Raw genomic sequence first — 19,156 nt, forward strand, 5'->3', positions numbered from 1 at the left:
TTGCGAGTTCCACTTGTACGCTCCAATTCCAGGAATGTCTACGGAGCAAGCAATATAGTAGCCGTAGGGAGCGTTAGAAGTGTCGGGGGTACTACAAGGGTCTGATCCACCATTGCAGCACCAGATGTGGGCAGTTGATAGGAACCCACGGACAGGATGAAGTGTGAATCTGGCCTCGCATAAGTTCGGGGGAGTCGGAAGGAGAAAAGGAGGATGGAGCTGGTATTCAATCTCAGGAGGTTGTGGTGTACATTTCTTCCAGCTTAATTCGGGATAAGAGTCTAGAGTTCTCATGTTGCGTTGTGGGCAGCGGGAGGAAGGATGATAGAACTAGGTATGAGAACGGGATTTTAGATGATTTAAACTCCCTTGGTGTAGAGGTCGCTTGATCCTTCAGTCGCTCCCTGAGTTCGATAAGTGTTTCAAAAGCAAACCTTGGAATGCGTCTGGCCTTCGAGATTTCACGGCTCATGGACTCCTCTCGAACAGCTCTCGGCAAGCTTTGTGCCCCTGGTGGCGAAAAGACCCTCGGTGTGCGCGTCGTGAGCGGGGCATGTCTAGAACAAGACTGTCAATCATCGTAACAGAGACATGGTGTATTGGGCGGATAAACATTGCGATAGCTGGTCTCATCAACATTGAAAGCGAGATATCGCTGTGATTTTGTCCTGAACCTCGAGTGTCGCAAGGCCGGGTTGATGAGACGCGAGACATCCTGCATGAAGGCTGTCACGCTAGCAGGAAAAGCGACTAGCCTGAGTCTCTCCCCACACCTCCCACAGCACCAATCTCGTATCGTGATAGTAATATCCGAGACCATTCAATCATATCGTCCATCAAGGTCCCGGGAATGCTCGCCGTGGGAAGTCTGTGATGGCGTAGCGTCGATGTCAGCTGCAATGGTCGACGTTCGGCTGAATGCGGCGTAGTGCGGAAGCTCCTTTCCCGTATTTAGGCTTCCCTAGCGGACCCAAGCCCGGAAAATGCCAGACTATCCATGGAACTAGAAGGTTTTTGCTTCTGTCCACGCGTTATCATGATTCTTCGAGACTGCTAAAAAGATTCTCCCGTCGCACACATACCCACCGCTTGTACCCTGCCCCGGTGTGGCTGATTCACATCACACTCGTTTTCATTACCTCTTTGGGCGTGTGGGCAGCTCGATCGGGACAACATAATAACGATGGTATCGTGGCGGCCGGAGACGAGATTGGAATGGTTTTTCTTTGGCACTACGACAGTTCAGGCGATTACGAATATTACGATACAGACGTTCGTATTTCCCCGCATAACTCACTCGCTAGATGGACTGTCTAACTAGACCTAGAGTCATTCTTGTCACGTACTTGAATTGGGTAAACTCGGTCGCATACCAGGTTCCGATATCTTATGTCATCCCTCTGACCTTGTGTGTCAATTCATTGGGATGTCTCTTCCAGATCATCTTGACACTTGACGCATACCGGATCAAGAACCACATCCAGGTGTTCGTTCAATGCGCCGCCAACATATGCCTTTCAATTTCGACAGTTCTTCAATATGGCGAGACTAGACATGCAGTATCTAGGATTCTTATCAACCACGACATGTACGGCACACCTTTTGCAGACGTTGATTGGCCTTTCTGGAAGAAGATCTCACCTGGCTTGATGGTCTGCACCGTGGTTACATGTGTCAGCAGTGCCATTATGTGCTGGTTAGCGAGGGGCCTATACCGTGAGTTCTCTTGGGCTTTATATCAGCATGTCAGCCCTGACAAGAAGATACAAACAAAATACGCTGTCTACCAGGTAAGACTTGCGTCATCTTCTTTGCCTGACCATACTCACACAAGCACAGATTTACCTCGTGCTTCTCAAGTTTACACCCTACTTCGTTTTCGCGTTCATAATCTTCTACGATTTCATCGACGTCCATTTCCAGGAGCCCGAGTTCTCATTGACGATCTCAATCATCCCGGCTACTCTTGTACATGTGGCTATCGCGGTATATTTTGTGAGGCATGAGCGTCGCATTGGAATGGCGTTTGTTTTGGTAGGTCACTCAACCTCGAAAGGACTGGCACTCGCTAACATCGCATCTCACAGCTTCTACATGCCGCAAATATCGCATACCTGATCAGCAGACTCCTCGTTCTCTACGGGCACTCGTTACTTGCTGATACTCTATTGAAGGATGAGATGGTTTTCTACCTCTGCGTTGGGGTGGTCTTTTCGACGAGTGCTCTCCTGGCCGGCTGCGTTTGCTTCTACAACTTCAAAGAGGGACTAAGGCCAATTCTTTTAGGCCAGGTGCAACGCAAACCGCGGGCACATGAGCTTGAGGACGATTATTATGTACAGCGTCTGAACTACAACGTGGTGCCGTTGGCGGACCGAGACTCACAAAGATTCGCGTTGGATTGATAAGTATGATAATCTATAGTATCTAATACAATGACATTTTTGCGTATCTAGCCGCGCGCTAAGCCCTGCTTCTCGGTATAATCTCCTCTCGTGTCTGATGTCCACGTACAATCTTCAAATTTGCTCGCAGTTTTTCGCAGGCTTCCACTCTCTTGTCTTCCACCAGCTGATCTACGAGCACCAAATTACGAAGACGTTGGGCCTTATTTTCATTTGCAATCAATATTGCGTCGAGGTTACGCAAAGTCACACCACCAGATCGTCTCGTGAGTACATCCCCACATACTTCAATGTATTCAATGGCCGGACAGAACTCAATAAGACTCATGATGGATTGGTCACCAATATCTGGAGCCAAATCGATTTGCACCCGTGTTAACTGCGCCATGTTCGCGGCGAGGTTGGTAATAGACTGGTCGTCTAGCAGGGCACTGTTGCCCACGCGGATCGCGAGAATGGATGAACTAAATGCTGCTGGTGACCAAGCTAGCATATTGATGTCGGTGCTGTTTGGGATCAGTATGCTACTGATAGATGCAATGACAGACGAAGACAACTTACACAGTGACAGCAAAGCTTGGTTCGAAAATGACCATGCGTATGCCCGTGCGACGCTGCGCCCTCTGCCATCGTCGCTCCCAATCCTCAGGACTGACAAATCTGAGTGTGACGGAATCCGCAAACGCGATGGGTGGACGGGGATTGCATGGATAATACGATTTGACAACATTAGAGCGTTCGATGTCGTTCTCGAAGCGTGCGGCATCTTGTGCACGTATTCTACTTTCGCTTTTGATCCGGTCGAATAGCTCATCTTTAGAATCCGTCTCCATGCGGTCGTTCAGTTGCCATTCGTCTTGAAAATGAGTTCCATTTGCGATGCGCATGTCATCATCCTCATCGGCAGATATCGATGTCGGTTCTCTTGGTAGAGCCCTCGCCACACTAAGGCGACTTTCTTGTTTTATCGTTGCTCCCGTGTTCCGCCCCCTGGGGACCCAATATCTGGATTGTGTACTGGGGATCCCTTGGTCTGCAATCTGTGCAGTTCTTTCGGCCTTGATCGAGGGACGCGCGTCTTCTTCGTTTTGATATGTTTCATCGTCCTCCTCGTCCTCGTCCTCGTCCTCGTCCTCCTCTTCCTCTTCCCCGTCGGTCTCTTCTGGGGAACAATCTTCTCCATCCGAGCGCTCTTCTTCAGTAGCTTCTTCGAGCTCGTCTGCTTCTTCATCTTCCTCTACCAAGGTGTCTTCCTCTTCCTCAAGTTCATCGGCTTCTGAGTCTCCCTCTTCCTCTGAAGTGTTTCCATAACCTCCTAAACGTCTAGCATCATGATCCTCCTGATTATCATCGCCAGATTCTGCTTCCTCTGAACAGTCCTCTTCTGATCCAGAATCTTCTGCATCACTTTCCGCAGAATCGACGTGCGATCTAGCGATGGCTCGCTCTTGTTGTGCCTGGGCTCGTATCTCAGCAAGTAGCTTTGAGATTTCCCTCTGCTGTTCTTGCTCGTATGCCCTCTGTCGCTTCCGTTCCTCTCGAGCTTATGTCGCAAGCTGTTCTTGCTCGTATGCCCTCTGCCGCTCCCGTTCCTCTTGAACTTGTGTCGCAAGCTGTTCCAAATCGTCCAGCCTCGTTTGCTCTCTGCGCACTAATGCCACCCAATCTATACCCTCAACATGCCCTCTGCGCCACTCAGTCATTGCCGGGACGGGTATATCGATACCAGCATTTGACAGCGACTCTTTCACAGCGGAAGGAACCCTAATGCTCTGCGAAATGACTATGTCTGGTCTTCTCTTGGAGACGCTTCTCACCTGTGCCTCTACAACCGGTTGGTAGTTCAGCCGTAACTTCTTCAACATCCCCCATTTGTGCTGATTTTCCCGCATGTTCATGAACGAAACGAAATGGCCTTTGACCCGTCCGGTGGTTCTAGGCAAGCCGTTGATTCGAATAGCTGTGACGCGTGGACAATGTTTGAGGATGGCGATAACTGACTTATCGGTCAGTTTCGGTGCATATAAGTCGATGTCGCGTAGCCAGGGATTCCGTGTAACAACCGCGCGCACGTCTCTATCCGAAAGAGTGCCTCGCACGTCATACAACCAAAGGCGCTGTAATTCGCCGGTATGAAGCTTTAGCGAACTCTTGAACGCAGTGATGGGGTTGTGAGTCGTGACTTCAGGCTATAGAGTTTGTCGTCTGAACATACCACGATAGGTGGAAGTTGCATACTATACGGATGTCTTGCACTGAACCCCGCAGCAGTTTCTTCTTTTCTCTTCCCTAATCCCAGTCTTTCGAGCTACGACATGTTATGCGCTGTTCCTCAGGCACTGTCTCCATCAACCAGCGAGCTGCTGCTGCTGCTGCTAACGACATCGCTCGATGTTGGCAAGTGCGTAGCTTTGAACGTGTGGTGCGGAAGATGCCAGTTCGGTGAATGGGTCCAAGTGTATTACTTATTGCGTGCGAATTAAAAAGTCAATCCACTGAGATGCAAACCCGCGCCGTTTTTTATCAGTGGTTGGCGTCGAGCGACTTGGTGACCGTGGGCATCTCAAGGTTCCTCAGCCTGCAGGAGCGAACCTTCCCGAAAAAGCCGGACTCGTTGGGTGTGGGGTACCGGTAACTAGTGTGGGTCCCGAGGTCGCCTGGCCACGTCTGAAACCGAAAAGCGTCTGCACAGATCGTGCTCTTGGAACACGAGAGAGACAGTGTCATTAGCGTTTAATGTGGAATAAGAGAAGTCTGCTCGCTCCCGAGGTCGTACAGAGTTGATGATAGAGCCTGCTGGATAAGTCCAGGCTACAAAACGATGATGTCATACCAGCGCTTCCAGGGCGCCATCACCCAATTTGGTCTCAATTGTCGGAACGCTTGCGCGCTCTCGATATTGAAGTGAAAGCCACCTGAAACACTCTGAATATATCTCTTAATTGAAATCGGCTTTGGTCATACACTATCGTCTCTCTTGATTACAGTCCTCATCATAGCATCCTCCTCTTCATCCAAGGCATCTCCTCCATGGGTTTCGGCTGCCTCATAGTTCACTTCGAAGCCATCCTCGTCCAAAGGTTCTTCTTTGATGACGTTCTTAGTCAAGGCGCTTCTTTCAGAACTGCTGCCTGCGTTGGCGTTCACAGAGGTGTTTTCCATACTTGCTGACGCTTCATTGACGTTTGTGCTACTCGTCATGTCGGCCTGCTTTGCATCTTCTTCGTGACGGAGATCGGAAACTTCGCGTTTTGCAACCTTTCGAGCTGACCGTGGTGATGATGGAGAGGCCGGGTCCAGAGTCCGCTTTCTACGACTCTCTGGTTCTTCAGGGATCTTTTCTGCCTCCTCCTCCGCCTCCTCCGCCTCAAGCTCAGCCTCCGCCATCTCCGCCAGCACGGCCACTACCAATTGAAATGGATACGATGTCTGGACAATATCCAAGGATATGATGGACTGAATTGTCAGTTAGATTTTTGTTTATTAGGAAAATTTCACGTAGCCCATTGTTACGTGATACCAAATCAAGGATATCATTGTCTGAGATATTGGCTGCACTATTGGCGATCTGAAGACTTTGTAACCATCCTGTATGAAGTTTTAACGACCTCATGATGTCACTGATCAAGATGTGAGCGACAGTGTTCGGAGGCCATGCATGCTACCCGGTCGTTCCAACTTACCTAGAGATGGGCACTTCGTCTAGATTAACACGACGGACTCGGCCTTGCAGTTTGGCTTTCTCTTTGTCCCAATCGGACTCCTCTTCGCAACAAATGGACTCGTTCTCGGAACAGGGTGACAGGCGTAGGAGCTCTGCCGTCAGCGACATGATCGGATTGTGGTATCCTCGGCGTGCGTGATTGCAAAAGTGCAGTTGGACAAACAGATGACAACAAGTCGGGTCGAATCCCTACGTATCGTGGAATGGACGCTCCCGCAGTTGAACGTGTGCTTCGATTAACACCTGCGGGCCTCACCGTCGTGAATCGTGTATCGAAGCGAATTGAACGCGTTCCTTTATCGGATGTTGGGCAGCCTGGGTTCCAAAGACTTGATGAGCATGATAGCTTTGAGAGGTGCGCCGGGTTTTGCGGCTCGCGGAAAGGGCGGAAATGAAACAGCCCAAGACTCGTTAGTTGCGGGGCCGTCCACGGGTCTCAAGGCCGAACTCAAGCCGAACGCCACCGACGCGATGATCAATGTCCATACTGCTCCTTCGTCACGCGTGTCGAACACGATTTAGATCAGGCTGAGCCTTCCAAGGTTGTCTGGATTTAAAGTCCTCGTGGTAGCACGCCCATCATTCATCCTCGCGTACTCCGGGAGGGCTGACCTGTGGACAGCCCAGTCCAAGTGATCGTGGGGATCAGACTTGGCCCAACAACACCTGGGCATCATGCCAACTTACATGTGTCAGCGTCCTGCCCTGACAACATCGTTAATTTATATGAACGGCGTAATCTGCTCCATAGCCCCATCTATCTGGTACCGTATGCCTTCAATAAATCGAGCCTTCACAGCGGCATCAGATGTTCCGTTATTTACTAGACGCAAGGCAACGAAACAACGTCGATAGGACGATTGCGAACACACAAAACAAGTCGAGTTCCATCAAGCTGCAACATTGTAAGAGCGAAACAATTACTGTTTGAGTTCGCAAATACACCCACATCCCACCGGCATTTGTCCACCAACAACATCAGAACAGCTCTAAATCGATAGCAGGTCAGGCCGCCATTTAGTGCACATCCCAGAAACACATTGCAGCCCTCCCTTCTTGTCCGGCTTTGGACAGTCAAGAAGAGGCATCCATTTCACAGGGGTTGGATCGAAGCGGGTCCCGCCACCACTACACTGCACCTGTATTGATAACAATAAGCGCGTGCGCAACCTCGTATAAGATATGGAAGACTTACAATCCAGCCCGAGTTACATTCGCAAAGGTAAACCCATGGTTCTGTGCATTTTTCATAACGCTTGGCACAAACTCCTGATCCGGTTTTGAATTCGTAAGCATCGATGGATGTGGTGAGGAGTGAAAGCGCGAAGATGGGGGTGAGGGATAGTTTCATGACGGCGTGTGTATCGGGAAGGTAGGTGAGTGCAAAGAGAGAGGGATGGTCTCGGAAACGTAAAGAATGAAGTGTCGCTCTTGACGCACCACATTCGACTTACCTTTGGACACATTTATCATATCTGCGATACGAGCGCCGTTCGCAGACTTCTTTCAAGTATGGCTCCTTACCAAGAACAAGCCCAAAAGGTGTCTAGTGAGATCTGGATTTAGATGCTCGAACAAAGACGTCAGTCTTCGTTTCGTCTGGGCTTACCCTCCCCGGCTCTTATGAACTCGATCTTCAAAGAAGACATCGTTTCAAGTTTGGGTAGCGGTAACGCAGGGTAGTATACGCCACGTCTCTATGTTAAGTTCACTGCGCAAAGACTCCTGGATGTAATCACTTCTTCAATTCATGATATGGTGATCGGATGCCGTACACAGTAAGACCATCCGTTGCAAAGGACTTATCAAGGCCGCGGCAACTCAGCTAAGTGGGATATGCTAGTACTGGCTCACCTCTCTTGATCGATGACTTGCCTTCGCGACAGGAAATTAGACATGACGGGCCCCGTCATGTCTGTTGCTATTGTGAGAAAGACGTTGCGATGAGCCGAATCATTTTATCCAAGAGACGTCTGTTCTAAAAGACACAAGTTGTGTTTGATACCACATCATTGTGAGACGCGTTGGCAATGAATTGCGTCTGGGCAGAAACGAAAAATGTTGGAATGTAAACTCGTCGTGCGTTTGCCCGGTCCGTGGATGTCTATGAAAGACCATCGGTGTTGCCGTTGAAGAGTATGCATGCGGATCACATGAAGCTGAAGGGCCGTGTCGCGCTAGCCAAAACGCAAGATGTGTGGGAAAGGATATGCATCATGAGTACAGACTACCGGACACCTCCATCGATGCGTTCAGTCGGGGTTTGATCGCTCTTTCCCGAATTCTCTTCTAGCTGTGACGTCGCTGCAAGTGCGGGTACGATGTGCAGAACCGAGACCCGCATTAGGAAAATGCATGAAGCACGGCTGAAGCTCGTGCTGATACTTGGACATCTCCTACCAACGTTTCTGGAATCGATAGGTTTGTTGTGTCTTTATTCCAGACTCGACGGAGGTTTGGCGATGCGAACTCCTCCGCTCCTTCGTTGCTTCTTCATCGACAAGGCGGGGTCATGTGTTAGCGTCAACCATAGCTTGAGCCGCCGCACGATCTGGAGCTACGTCTTACAACCACCGGCTCTTCGATCATCGCTCACAGATACACTACACTGGTAATGGCCAGGCGTACACCGGTGTAGCTTCCCCTCCAATGGCTATCGTCATCCACTTGCTCGGTCATGGCCGACGTTTCCGATTGCCTGATCGCGGTCCGGTCCCGCGGGCCAGAGAATGTCATTGGCTCACGGTTCTTCCCTCGCGTTGCAAGACGGAATCCCGTTTAGGACTATCGAAAGCTTTGGCGTTATGTAGCGGCCGAAAGAAGCAAGCGAGGTCAAGCGATGGCGCTGTCGACTCGGCGAGGATGCTATAGCGCGGCCCGCCCCCATATATGATCTGCGATCTGCAGCATCGAGATACCCAGCCCTGGTGATCTACCCGCGCCTGGCATCACATCATCCAGTCGTAAGCCGATCCATCATGCAGTCCAATGCCCCGACAAGCGAGAGCGGCAAGGCCAAAATCCCTCTCATCGACGTGCGCTACGAAGGATCGTCATTGCATATGGCAATGCCGGGTCTGATCTCCTAGGCGGTGCTCATTCAAGCTGAATGCTACGATGGTTACCTCCACCTCTTGAGTCGCCGACACTTGATGAAGAGGTCCCACTTATCTCATGCATGGTTCCAAGTTGCTGCATGTGCCTTTCCAGTAACAGTGCAGCGTATCGAACGGCAGCTGGGATAGCTCCTCCAGTTTGCCAAATGCTCTGAGAACGTTGCGTCATACGTGGGAATATACCTCCAAGCTGCAAGCCACGACCAGCTCGTTAATGCGAGGAGCTGACTATACCGATGGCAGTATTGATGTGCCGCTTGTGATACGCTACCATGGTACGTGGGGCAGGATGCTGGTTGACGGCACTGACAGCATAAGTACCACTTTCCGCTCACCCTCATAGCATATACATCTCAAACATCTTCACATTTCTCTCAATACCTCACATCATCACAATGACAGACACATTCGATACCACCGCCGATATCTCGCCAGAGAGGCTCACTATCATGAAGCTCAAGGCCAGTGGACTTCGCGATGTCTTTTCTGAGCCTTCCTCCCCCACAGGCAACCGATCTTTCTCATTCGCCAGTCAAGCAAATGGTGGCGGCCACAGCTCATCACTGACACGTCGAACAACTCGTCAGACCAGCTCATCCTCTCGTCGAGCAAGCAGCTTCCTCCAGTCACATCGAAGCAAGATGTCTACAGAGCTCACATCACAAGCTGAGGGCAAATTCTTCGCCTTGATGGACCTCATGTCGACCGCCTCCCGAGAGGCTTCTTCGCTCAAAGAGTCATGGTCTCGTATCATGGCTGAGCGAGACAGTCTCTCCCGTGAGAGGGATGAGCTTCTCATTACCGTCGAGGAGGTGACAGAAGAGATTCAGCGTAAAGAAGCTGAACACTCACATTATGGTCATGAACACGGCGAGAGGAAGAGGCAGGTAGAGAAGCTCGTTCTTGAGCTTAACGCTGCCCTTACTCAAGTGACCGACCACAAGAAGAAGCTTGCCGATCGCGACCGCGACCTGGAGAACACCCGACATGAGCTACACGAACTTCAAAGCTCCATCACGCTCACTCACGGTGATCACGAGAGGACCAGGTCGGAGCTAGAGGCTGCGTACTCCAGGCTGAAGATCTGTGAAGGCGAACGCGATTCCGCTCGATTCGACTCAGACAAGCACCACAATGAGCTCAGGACACTTCTTCGTGAGCACACTGAGCTCAAGAGCAAGTACAACGAGACTACTTCCAAGTTTGAGTCTACTCGCAAGGAGGTCCTCACTCTTACCGACCGTATCAAGATGTTCGAGCTTGAGCGGGACGAACACCTCCACGAGAAGGATCGTCTTCACGAAGAGTTGAAGCGCGCGAAATCTCGCGTTGACGAGACTACTCGCGAGTACACCGAGCTCACTGAGCGACACGACCGTGTGCAGCGTGAGCTTCACAAGCTCAAGGAGACTGTCCGCATCATTGAGACGGAGCGTGATGACCATGCTCTGACCATTGACAACCTCCGCCGTGAGGTGAAGGCTAAGGCTCAAGGTTGGGAGGAGGCTGACGCCCGTGCTAACGAGTTCTCTCTCAAGTACGAGCACATCAAGCGTGAGGTCGTTTCCGTCAAGGAGAAGTTGAGGGACGTCGAGCTCGAGCGCACAGAGCTCCGAGACGCCATCGACCGCTCTCGCGAGGACCACCGTCTCGTTGTCATTGAGCGCGACCAGGTCAAGCAAGACCTCCACGACGAGCACCGCAAGGTGGAAGACGGCCACCGCCGCATCAACATCTTGGAAGACTCGCTCCGCCGCGCAGAGCTGACGATCACCGAGATCAAGTCAGAGATCCACACTCTGACCGAGCGCAACAAGGTGCTCTACCGTGAGGGCGAAGACTCACGCGGCAAGCACGGCCACCTCACCGGCGAGATCAGCAGCCTTCAGGAGAAGCTCGTAATCTTTCAAACCGAGATCACCAACCTGAAGTACGCTCGCGACCGCGCGCACTCCGACCTCAACGCCTGGAAGCACAAGTACGAGGAGATCACTGAGACCATCTCTACCTACGACGACTCATCCGCTGAATTCGAGTTCGAGATAACCTCACTCCGCACCCTGCTCAACGAGGCCCGCGAACAGAAGGAACGCGCCATCTCCGCGCGTCACGCCGCCGACCGCGAGCGCGACGAGTACATGGCCAAGTACGAGGAGAAGTGCCGCGAGATGGAGCGTTTCGAAGAGTCTGCTAGCAGCGTCTACCACGCCAGCAGCGGCGGCGCAGCCCGTGGCGGCTCTAAGATTTCCAGGGTAGTATCCAGCGGTACTACCGTGCACAACCACAGCGCCTCTGGCGGTGGTCACAGCCACGGACACAGCCATGGCCATGAGCATGGCGAGGGGAATTCTATCTTCGCGCATTAGTTACGATGTCGACCGATTGGGATTTCATTGCTGGACGGATTGGCGCATGATGGGTGAGGAGGTGAGGAGACGGAGGGGCGTGTTTGAGACGAGTAGACCGAGTAGGCCGGGCACGGCGGAGACGAAATTGAGCTGTTGAGGAGTTGTGCGGTGTTAAAAGTTAAAAGCTGTTATGGGTGGTAGGATAGTGCGATAGCCAAGGTGTAATTGTAAAGGTTTCCGAGTTATTTCACGTTGTTTCGAAGTCGTGAAGAAGATGTTTTCGCCATGTTCACGTTGACGTGATGATGAAACCAACTGTAGTGTGCTTATCTGTCACTGTGTGATGCACAACCTGTTCAAGTCATTAGCAACTATTGTGACAGGCAAGAAGGATTCGTTGGTAATGTGTGTTTATGTGTAGCAGAAGGCCGCTATAGACGTCTCGCGACGCAAACGCGAACCCTGTGGTCAGGATGACGAGCGGGCTGGCCGTAAATATGTCGCTTGCCCCATCGACCCGATACCCTGCAAGTAATGAAAAGCTTTATACAGGAGCTACGTGATATCAGAATGAAGATGCTACTTCGCTTGCTCAGCAATGCATAACCAGAACGAAAGCAGATATGAACCCTCCAGCCAGACACAAGTCGTCTAGCTAAAGATAGCAGCAGCCGCGGAAGGCCTGGGGGGAGTCGGGTTGAGAAGACCATCCTCCTGTTCAACATCGTCTTCAACATCTAGGGGAGGGCTATCGTCGCGGACCACAATGTCGGTGTCGATGGTAGTGAGAAGGGTGTTGCCATCCGCGTCAGCCTCCATCTCGATGTCGTGCATGCTCATCTCAACCTCCTCGTGTATCGGCTCGATGTTCTCGTCGTTCTCGCCCTCCTCTGGGTACTGAGGCTCGTCGTTCTCGGGGAGCTCTTCGGGGAACTCGTCGTCGTTGGCCTCCTCGGGTGAGTCTTCGGCGTACTCCTCTCTCTCCTGCTGCTGCAGCGCGGCAACAGCCTGCATGTCTTCGTCGTCTTCAACGAGGTCTTGTTGACCGTTCATGCCGATACCGCCATCGCTGTCCTCTTGGTATTGGTCACGATCTTGCTCTGAAGACACAAGCGCATCCTGGGCATCTTCAACTTCAACGACTACGCCGTCCTCTTGCTCCTCTGCGGCAGGAGACTCGTCCGCTTCGATGAGATCGTGGAGGTATTGGTCGATCTGCGCGATGTATCGGTCGGGGATTTGGCGTACGGTGTGGCCGCGCATCTTGCGAGGGACGAGGGGCTTTGACGTCTTCGTGACTTGCTTTGGAACAATGACAGCGGCAGCGGCCTTGGGCGGACGTCCACGTCTAGAAGTTGGCTTTGGAGCTGGTTGAGGTGCCGGTTCGGTCTTCTTGGCTGGGAGTCGGGTGCGCAATTTGGATCGCATGCGAGGATCGAGGCGGCAAGCGACGGGCTCAGGCTTGACCTTGTTGGTGTTGCGAGGAGAGGACCTCTTGCCGATGCGAGGGGAGCCAGCGACGCGGTGAAGGTCGACTGCAGCGCGCGCTGGACGGCCACGCTTGGGTGTAGCTGGAGCTTGCTCTGCAACAGCCTCTTTCTTGGGGCGTCCACGACTCTTGACTGGCGCATCTTCTTCTTGTACAGTGACGGCGTCCTTCTTGGGCCTTCCTCTGCTCTTCTTAACTGCTACTACTGCTGCCTCTTTGACGACGGGCTCCGGCGCAACCTTGGCCTGGCGACCGCGTTTCTTGGGCTCTGGCGTGGCTTCGACGGGCTCTTTAGCTTGTGCTTTCGCAGGGCGACTGCGCTTCTTCGGGGGCTCGGCGACGACGTCGGCAGCATCGACGACATCAGCTTTGGCTGCGCGACCTCGCTTCATTGGCAATGCGACAGGCGCTTCTTCGACCGCGGCGGCGGCCTTGCCGCGAGGCGTACGTGCTTTCGGAGGCATTGCGGTGTCGCGATGGGTTCTGAGGGAATGTGCGATGATAATTGAGTATCGTAGCGCGTTATAAAAACGCGTTTGGGCAAAGTCGCGTTGGTTGTCGGTGGGTGAAGCTGTGGAGCGCGAGAGGGCGCGTCTCACTCACTCACTAACTAGCGTCATCGCGGTGCACGTGTATTAAAGCCACTAAGAACGCCAGTCCACTAGAATTCTTCTTTGTACGGGCTTGTAGGCCTGCCTTCACTTCTGAAAGCTTTAGTTGGAATTGGGTAGCAAGATCGATACTCAAGTCTTAGTTTGAGTCGTCCACGAATGGATACTGGCAGTAATGAAGCCGCTCAAGGACGCCGCATGGTTTAGGAAACGCATTTTCGCAAGAAATTACAATATATTACACCTAGCAAACTTGGTCCTGCTCTAGGATCAGATGCTAAGTCTGGGGAAGGTCTAAAGTAGTCTAAAGATAGAACTTTTAGAGATGAACGGAAGAGAAATACAAAGCCCAGACTCCAAACGTTGACCAAGGACGCCGATGCATTAGCGAAAAAGAGGCAATTTATCCTGAGTAACAAGCGGCAAGAACACAAAGGCGCCCAATTACTCCGCCTTCTTACTCGCCTTGGTTCTCAGCTTCATGAGAACATACACCAGCGCGTAACTCGAGATGGCGAAGATGACACAGATCGCCGCGTCCCTCCATCCGTAGTAATAGTCGTTCAAGTTGACTGTATACAGGTAGTCGCTACCTCTGGTGTATTGACAGACTCTGCAGTCGGAAGTAGCATCAGGGTTGACGAGGTTCGTGCGACTGCCTGGTCCAGCCATCCACGCTGTCAAGTATTCGGAACATGTCTGGCCAGATGGAGGGTCGAACATTGCAAACTCAGACTCGGAGCACTTGATCTCCCAGTCAAAGTCTGTGAAGACGAGCAACGACCCCATGAGGTAGTTGAAGGGGTTCATCCAGTAAATCCAGTAGCGCCAAAATTCCTGGATCTGCGCATAGGGCACAAGGACACCGCAGAAAGAGACGAGGACTCCAATGATGAGGGGGTTGACCAGCGAGGCAAATACAGCGTTCGGAGCGTACGCCGCAACGAACTGGCCGATACCCGTGTAAATGAACTGATAGATGAGCATGACGAAGAACACGGCGCCTGCCTTGTTGGAGTCCGACGGAAGACCAGCAGTGTAGTAGAAGCAGACGTAGTAGAGAATGGCGCAGATGATGAGATACGGAATCTCGGAGACGACAAGGCCGGTGACGAAGGCGATCCAAGAGTACATCTTCGACTTCTTCTCACGTGTTTCGTAGATGTCGCGACGGTCGATGAAGAGGGGCTGCAGTTGCGCAATGACACCTGGTGCGACGAAGATGTAGTTGAACAGAGAGAAGAGGATGAGCTGTTGGTCGGCAACGGTGTTGCCAATCTTCCAGAAACTGAAACCAATCAACAGTGCGGTACCGATGTGAAGGGCGAACTTGTTGTTAACGTAGTCGACGTTGCGGTACATGCTGACGTTGGCCCTGTTGGTGACAATCTTGGTTTGTGTCCAGAGGCTCGTTGCGAACTCATGACCGTCATCCGTGGTACCGGGCTCTTTGCCAGCAGCGTCGGTAATGATATGGTCGAGGTCTTGGTGCATGCGTGCAGCTTCTGGCGAATCTAGCCAGACTTGGTGCCAATCTTTGCCCTGTGTACCTGTAACCACGTCGATCATGTGTTCTGCTGGGTTGGCACCCGGGGGGCATGGAGCATCGTATCGCTCAAAGTATTCCTTGATGGTAGAAGCGTTGTCTCCAATGTCACCGAAGTACACGGTCTTGCCGCCCTTTGCGAGAAGCAGAAGAGTGTCGAATTGGGCGAAGAGCAGAGCGGACGGTTGATGAATGGTAACCAAGACGGCCTGGCCGACGTCGGCAAGCTTGCGAAGGAATCGAACGGTGTTGAAAGCGGCTTGGCCGTCCAAACCAGCTAGATAGTGTTAGCGATGTACTTGATAGGTGGTAACATATACTTACAGGTGGGCTCATCGAGGAAGATCAAGATGGAAGGCTTGGAAACAAGCTCGACACCAATAGTGACGCGCTTGCGCTGCTCAACCGATAAACCAGCTCCAACACGACCAATCAAGGTATGTTCCAGGTCGTGTAGCTCGAGCAGATCGATGATAGTGTCGACGTAAGCCAGCTTCTCCTCGCGTGGGATATCGCGGCTTTGACGAAGGAGAGCGGAAAACTCGAGTGCTTCCCGAACGGTCGCGAAAGGCTCGTGGACATCGAGTTGCTCGCAGTAACCCGCAGAGCGTTGGAATGAAACAGGAAGTGGTCGACCGTCGACAAGGATCTCTCCATGAATAGTGCCATCAGTCTTTCGCTGAGCCAATACATCCAAGAGGGTAGTCTTGCCAGCACCAGATGAGCCCATCAAAGCTCCCAGCATTCCTGGTTTAACGTAGCCGTGAACATTGTCCAGAAGCGTGCGGTCACCAGATGGGGTCTTGACAACGTAAGATAGATTGCGCCAGGTGAAGACAGAGGTGTTGCGCATGAGGTTGGCACTCAGGTCCTGAGTCTCGGTAGCCTTCTCGTCAGCGCCGTCGGTTCTGGGGCTCTTCTCATTTGCCTGGGCTTCTTCATCGCCGGGTGTGATAGAGCGTGGGACCTTCTTCTTGTTCTCACGGGGGATCAGGAGAGCGCCTCCAGAGCTGGCCGAGTCATCCCATCGGAGTGTGAAGAAGATTGTGAGGCCCACGAAGAGGAACCACCAGGCGAACAGAATACCGACGTTGCGCCAGATGTGGCCCTTCGCGTAAGACAGACTCTCCAGGTAATCGTCACCGCTGACCGAGGTGGCGCCTGGCTTAGCTCCGCCAACACCTGCGCAAGCTTGGTTGACACCGTTCTGATATTGAGGGAGGAAGTTCGGGATGAGGTTGTTGTTGACACAAGGGATGTCTTGACCGGAGAACTCGTTCGCCATCAGAGACTCGAAGCCATAGCTCAAAGGATCAATCCAGTAGATCCAAACGAACCATGGATGCATCGCGGGCTTCGGGATCTGGTAGCCGATGTAGAGAATGAGAGCTGTGATGGAGAAACCCGAGACCTTGGAAGCCGCGTCGAAGTTGGGGAAGGCGGCGCCGACCATGCGGAAGAAGGCAGTCATGACGAACGTGACGACGTAAACGACGAACCTGTCAAAGGGTGTTAGTATGACTCATGTATAAGATAAGCTTCATCGCCTACCATGCAGTAAAGAAAGCAGCAGCTGTAGCCTTCAAAGCCACCATCCAATACAGCACTACCATAAACATAGTGACTTGGAAAAGTAGAATCGGCACATCGGCTGCGATCTGGGCGATACAGAAAGCTGCCGGGTTGTAGAAAGCGAAGTTCTTGTGTTTGGCGAGGATAGGGCGACCGAAGAAGCTGTCAGTAACCTCCGACATGGCCAGCAATGCGTTGAAGAGGAGAGCCAAGAAGAGAGCTCCTCCCTTGACGAACAGACCAGAAGAGGTCGCGGGGGCGTTGTAGAAGAGCGAACCGGCGATCTAAAAGCGGAGTCAGCAATCAATTCGAACACATCTCGTGACACTGCATAGTAGCTCGGAGAGGAAGGGTGAGACTTACGAGTGCCTGGAAGAGTGTAGAACCTTGCTTGATGATGAAAGTCGCTTTGTCTCCCCAGAGGATCTGGTATTGCCGAGCCACACAGGCTTTCACCTGGTTATAGAACGAGACTGTCATGGGAGATGATGCTGGAAGATGCTTCGACTTGTCTATCGCCATAGCTTCGACAAAGGACTGGGTGTTCGACTTCGCGGCGTCACTTGTGGGATATGACAGTTCTTGTTCCATGGCGGCCTTGATGGAAGACCGTTGGTAGGCCTGCTCTAGCTCAATGTTGTTGCGTGGGAAGCCTTCAAATCCGGATTTGATCTGTCGCTCAGATGGTACTGTCACACCAGTGAGGAAGTCGGCAACGTTCGCACCCTCGCTGCATACGAAGCCCTGCTCTTCCATGAAGGGTCGAGCTTGTTCGCGAGTGCCGTAGAAAACTTGCTTGCCTTCGTCGAGCACGAGGACTTTGTCGAAAAGGTCGTAGATACCGTTGCCTGCCTGGTACAATGTGACGATTGTAGCAATGCCCATCGCGTCTGTCAAACATCTGAGAGCACGAGTGTACTCTAGAGCAGTACTTGCGTCGAGACCACGCGTGGAATTATCCTGTGTCATGTCAGCGTCCATCATTGTGGATCCGAAGAAGCTTGTCGTCCCTAGCTTCATGAAAAGTTGGTGAACTTACCCAGCAGGCTACGCTGGCGCGATTGGCCAAAGTCTCGATAATAGAGACTCGTTTGCGCTCTCCGCCAGATACACCGCGGACAAAGGCGTCGCCGACCTTGGTGTCCTCGGTGTGAGATATTCCCATAGAATCCATTAAGAATGACTTGAACTTCTGGCGATACTCCTCGGGAGTTGCGGAATCCCTCGGAAGAGTACGTGGGATGTTCAGTCTTGTAGCGAAGTCCATTGTCTTGCCTACTGTGAGCGTAGGGAAGAACAGCTCCTCTTCGGTGTTGATGACGATGTTGCCGCGGTATTTTTTGGCTTCCTTGGCGTCCATCGAGCCAAAGTGCACATCGCCTTCGACTTGTGCGTACCCCTTGCGCTTGTTGGCGAGCATCTTCAGTAGGGTGGTGCATCCAGATCCAGGCCTTCCCAGCACCAGCAGCATCTCACCTGGCTGTACGCTACCGAAGCTGTTGTCGAGAATGGTCTTCAGTTCTGGTTTTTGTCGCGACTCCTTGATCTGCTGTGGAATGTTGAACTGGCTGAGCACATTCTCCTGCAAACGTGCGTCCGAAGGCACCACTTTGACAGTGAGCCCGCTCCATGTAACACCAAGTCTTCGTCCATCGGTTGGATCGTTTTGCTGGAGATCCTTCACATCGCTTGCCAGCCTCCATTCATCCACCTTGGTCTTGGCGGAATCGCTGTCTGCACTGTCGTCTTCTCGTTGGATGTTATCGTCTTGTCTTGATTTGCCGGAAAATGTGCGGGATAGTGTTCGCATGATGTCTTCACCAGCGCCGGAAGGTATGTTCATACCGCTGCTCCTCCTACGGCCCTCCATTTTGGCGTTGATCGAACAGTCCGTCCAGGATTCTCGTCTTTCTGAGATATGATGATAGCGACTAAAGATCGGATCCCGGAATTAGAGGTGAAAGCTTCAAGCAGGTACTACTCAAAAGAATATTGGGGTTGTAGTGATATACATGAGCCTATGGGGACTGCTGTGGGTCCTGATCGATTAGAAAAGTCTAGGGAGAGTCGGGCGTCGACATTAGCGACTCCGAGCTTACTGACGTCGCAGGCGCAATTGCGTGCATTACTTCCTTCAACGGACGAAGCAGGGGCTCACACGAGGCAGGAAGCCACGGGCACCGACTGCTGCGGAACGACTGCATACGGCCAAAATTCGGTCATCTTGATTGGTTCAAGAGGCTATCCAGGCAGCAAGTGCAGATTCGGCAGTCTAGACTGCCCTGATGCTAGATTCAGGGTCAACTAGAGACAAAGTCCCTGCTTCCTGTACTGGGCGCTGTTGT

At 52.2% G+C, this 19,156-nt stretch overlaps 6 protein-coding genes across 6 annotated transcripts; 2 read left to right on the plus strand and 4 right to left on the minus strand.

Annotated features, from left to right (window-relative positions):
* Positions 1–1,586: 1,586 nt before the first annotated feature.
* Positions 1,587–2,405, plus strand: J4E86_000971 (uncharacterized protein; the record flags this gene model as incomplete). Its single annotated transcript, XM_051441544.1, has 3 exons — positions 1,587–1,790; positions 1,840–2,034; positions 2,088–2,405. 3 exons carry the CDS (start codon positions 1,587–1,589, stop codon positions 2,403–2,405), a joined length of 717 nt encoding a protein of 238 aa, XP_051307715.1.
* A 58-nt stretch (positions 2,406–2,463) lies between these two features.
* Positions 2,464–4,297, minus strand: J4E86_000972 (uncharacterized protein; the record flags this gene model as incomplete). The annotated part of the gene is made up of 3 exons (XM_051441545.1): positions 2,464–2,911; positions 2,967–3,940; positions 4,223–4,297. The coding sequence occupies 3 exons, from the start codon at positions 4,295–4,297 to the stop codon at positions 2,464–2,466; spliced, it is 1,497 nt and encodes a 498-aa protein (XP_051307716.1).
* A 1,066-nt stretch (positions 4,298–5,363) lies between these two features.
* J4E86_000973 (uncharacterized protein) lies at positions 5,364–6,237 on the minus strand (the record flags this gene model as incomplete). Its single annotated transcript, XM_051441546.1, has 2 exons — positions 5,364–5,834; positions 6,127–6,237. 2 exons carry the CDS (start codon positions 6,235–6,237, stop codon positions 5,364–5,366), a joined length of 582 nt encoding a protein of 193 aa, XP_051307717.1.
* Positions 6,238–9,640: 3,403 nt separating this feature from the next.
* On the plus strand, positions 9,641–11,611 carry J4E86_000974 (uncharacterized protein; the record flags this gene model as incomplete). The annotated part of the gene is made up of 1 exon (XM_051441547.1): positions 9,641–11,611. The coding sequence occupies one exon, from the start codon at positions 9,641–9,643 to the stop codon at positions 11,609–11,611; it is 1,971 nt and encodes a 656-aa protein (XP_051307718.1).
* A 633-nt stretch (positions 11,612–12,244) lies between these two features.
* On the minus strand, positions 12,245–13,546 carry J4E86_000975 (uncharacterized protein; the record flags this gene model as incomplete). Its single annotated transcript, XM_051441548.1, has 1 exon — positions 12,245–13,546. The coding sequence occupies one exon, from the start codon at positions 13,544–13,546 to the stop codon at positions 12,245–12,247; it is 1,302 nt and encodes a 433-aa protein (XP_051307719.1).
* A 591-nt stretch (positions 13,547–14,137) lies between these two features.
* On the minus strand, positions 14,138–18,681 carry J4E86_000976 (uncharacterized protein; the record flags this gene model as incomplete). The annotated part of the gene is made up of 5 exons (XM_051441549.1): positions 14,138–15,516; positions 15,564–16,738; positions 16,791–17,095; positions 17,175–17,771; positions 17,851–18,681. The coding sequence occupies 5 exons, from the start codon at positions 18,679–18,681 to the stop codon at positions 14,138–14,140; spliced, it is 4,287 nt and encodes a 1,428-aa protein (XP_051307720.1).
* Between the last annotated feature and the right edge of the window lie 475 nt (positions 18,682–19,156).

Source organism: Alternaria arbusti, assembly GCF_024043155.1.
Source record: "Alternaria arbusti strain BMP 1465 chromosome Unknown scaffold_1, whole genome shotgun sequence".
In the NCBI taxonomy this organism is placed as follows: Eukaryota; Fungi; Ascomycota; class Dothideomycetes; order Pleosporales; family Pleosporaceae; genus Alternaria; species Alternaria arbusti.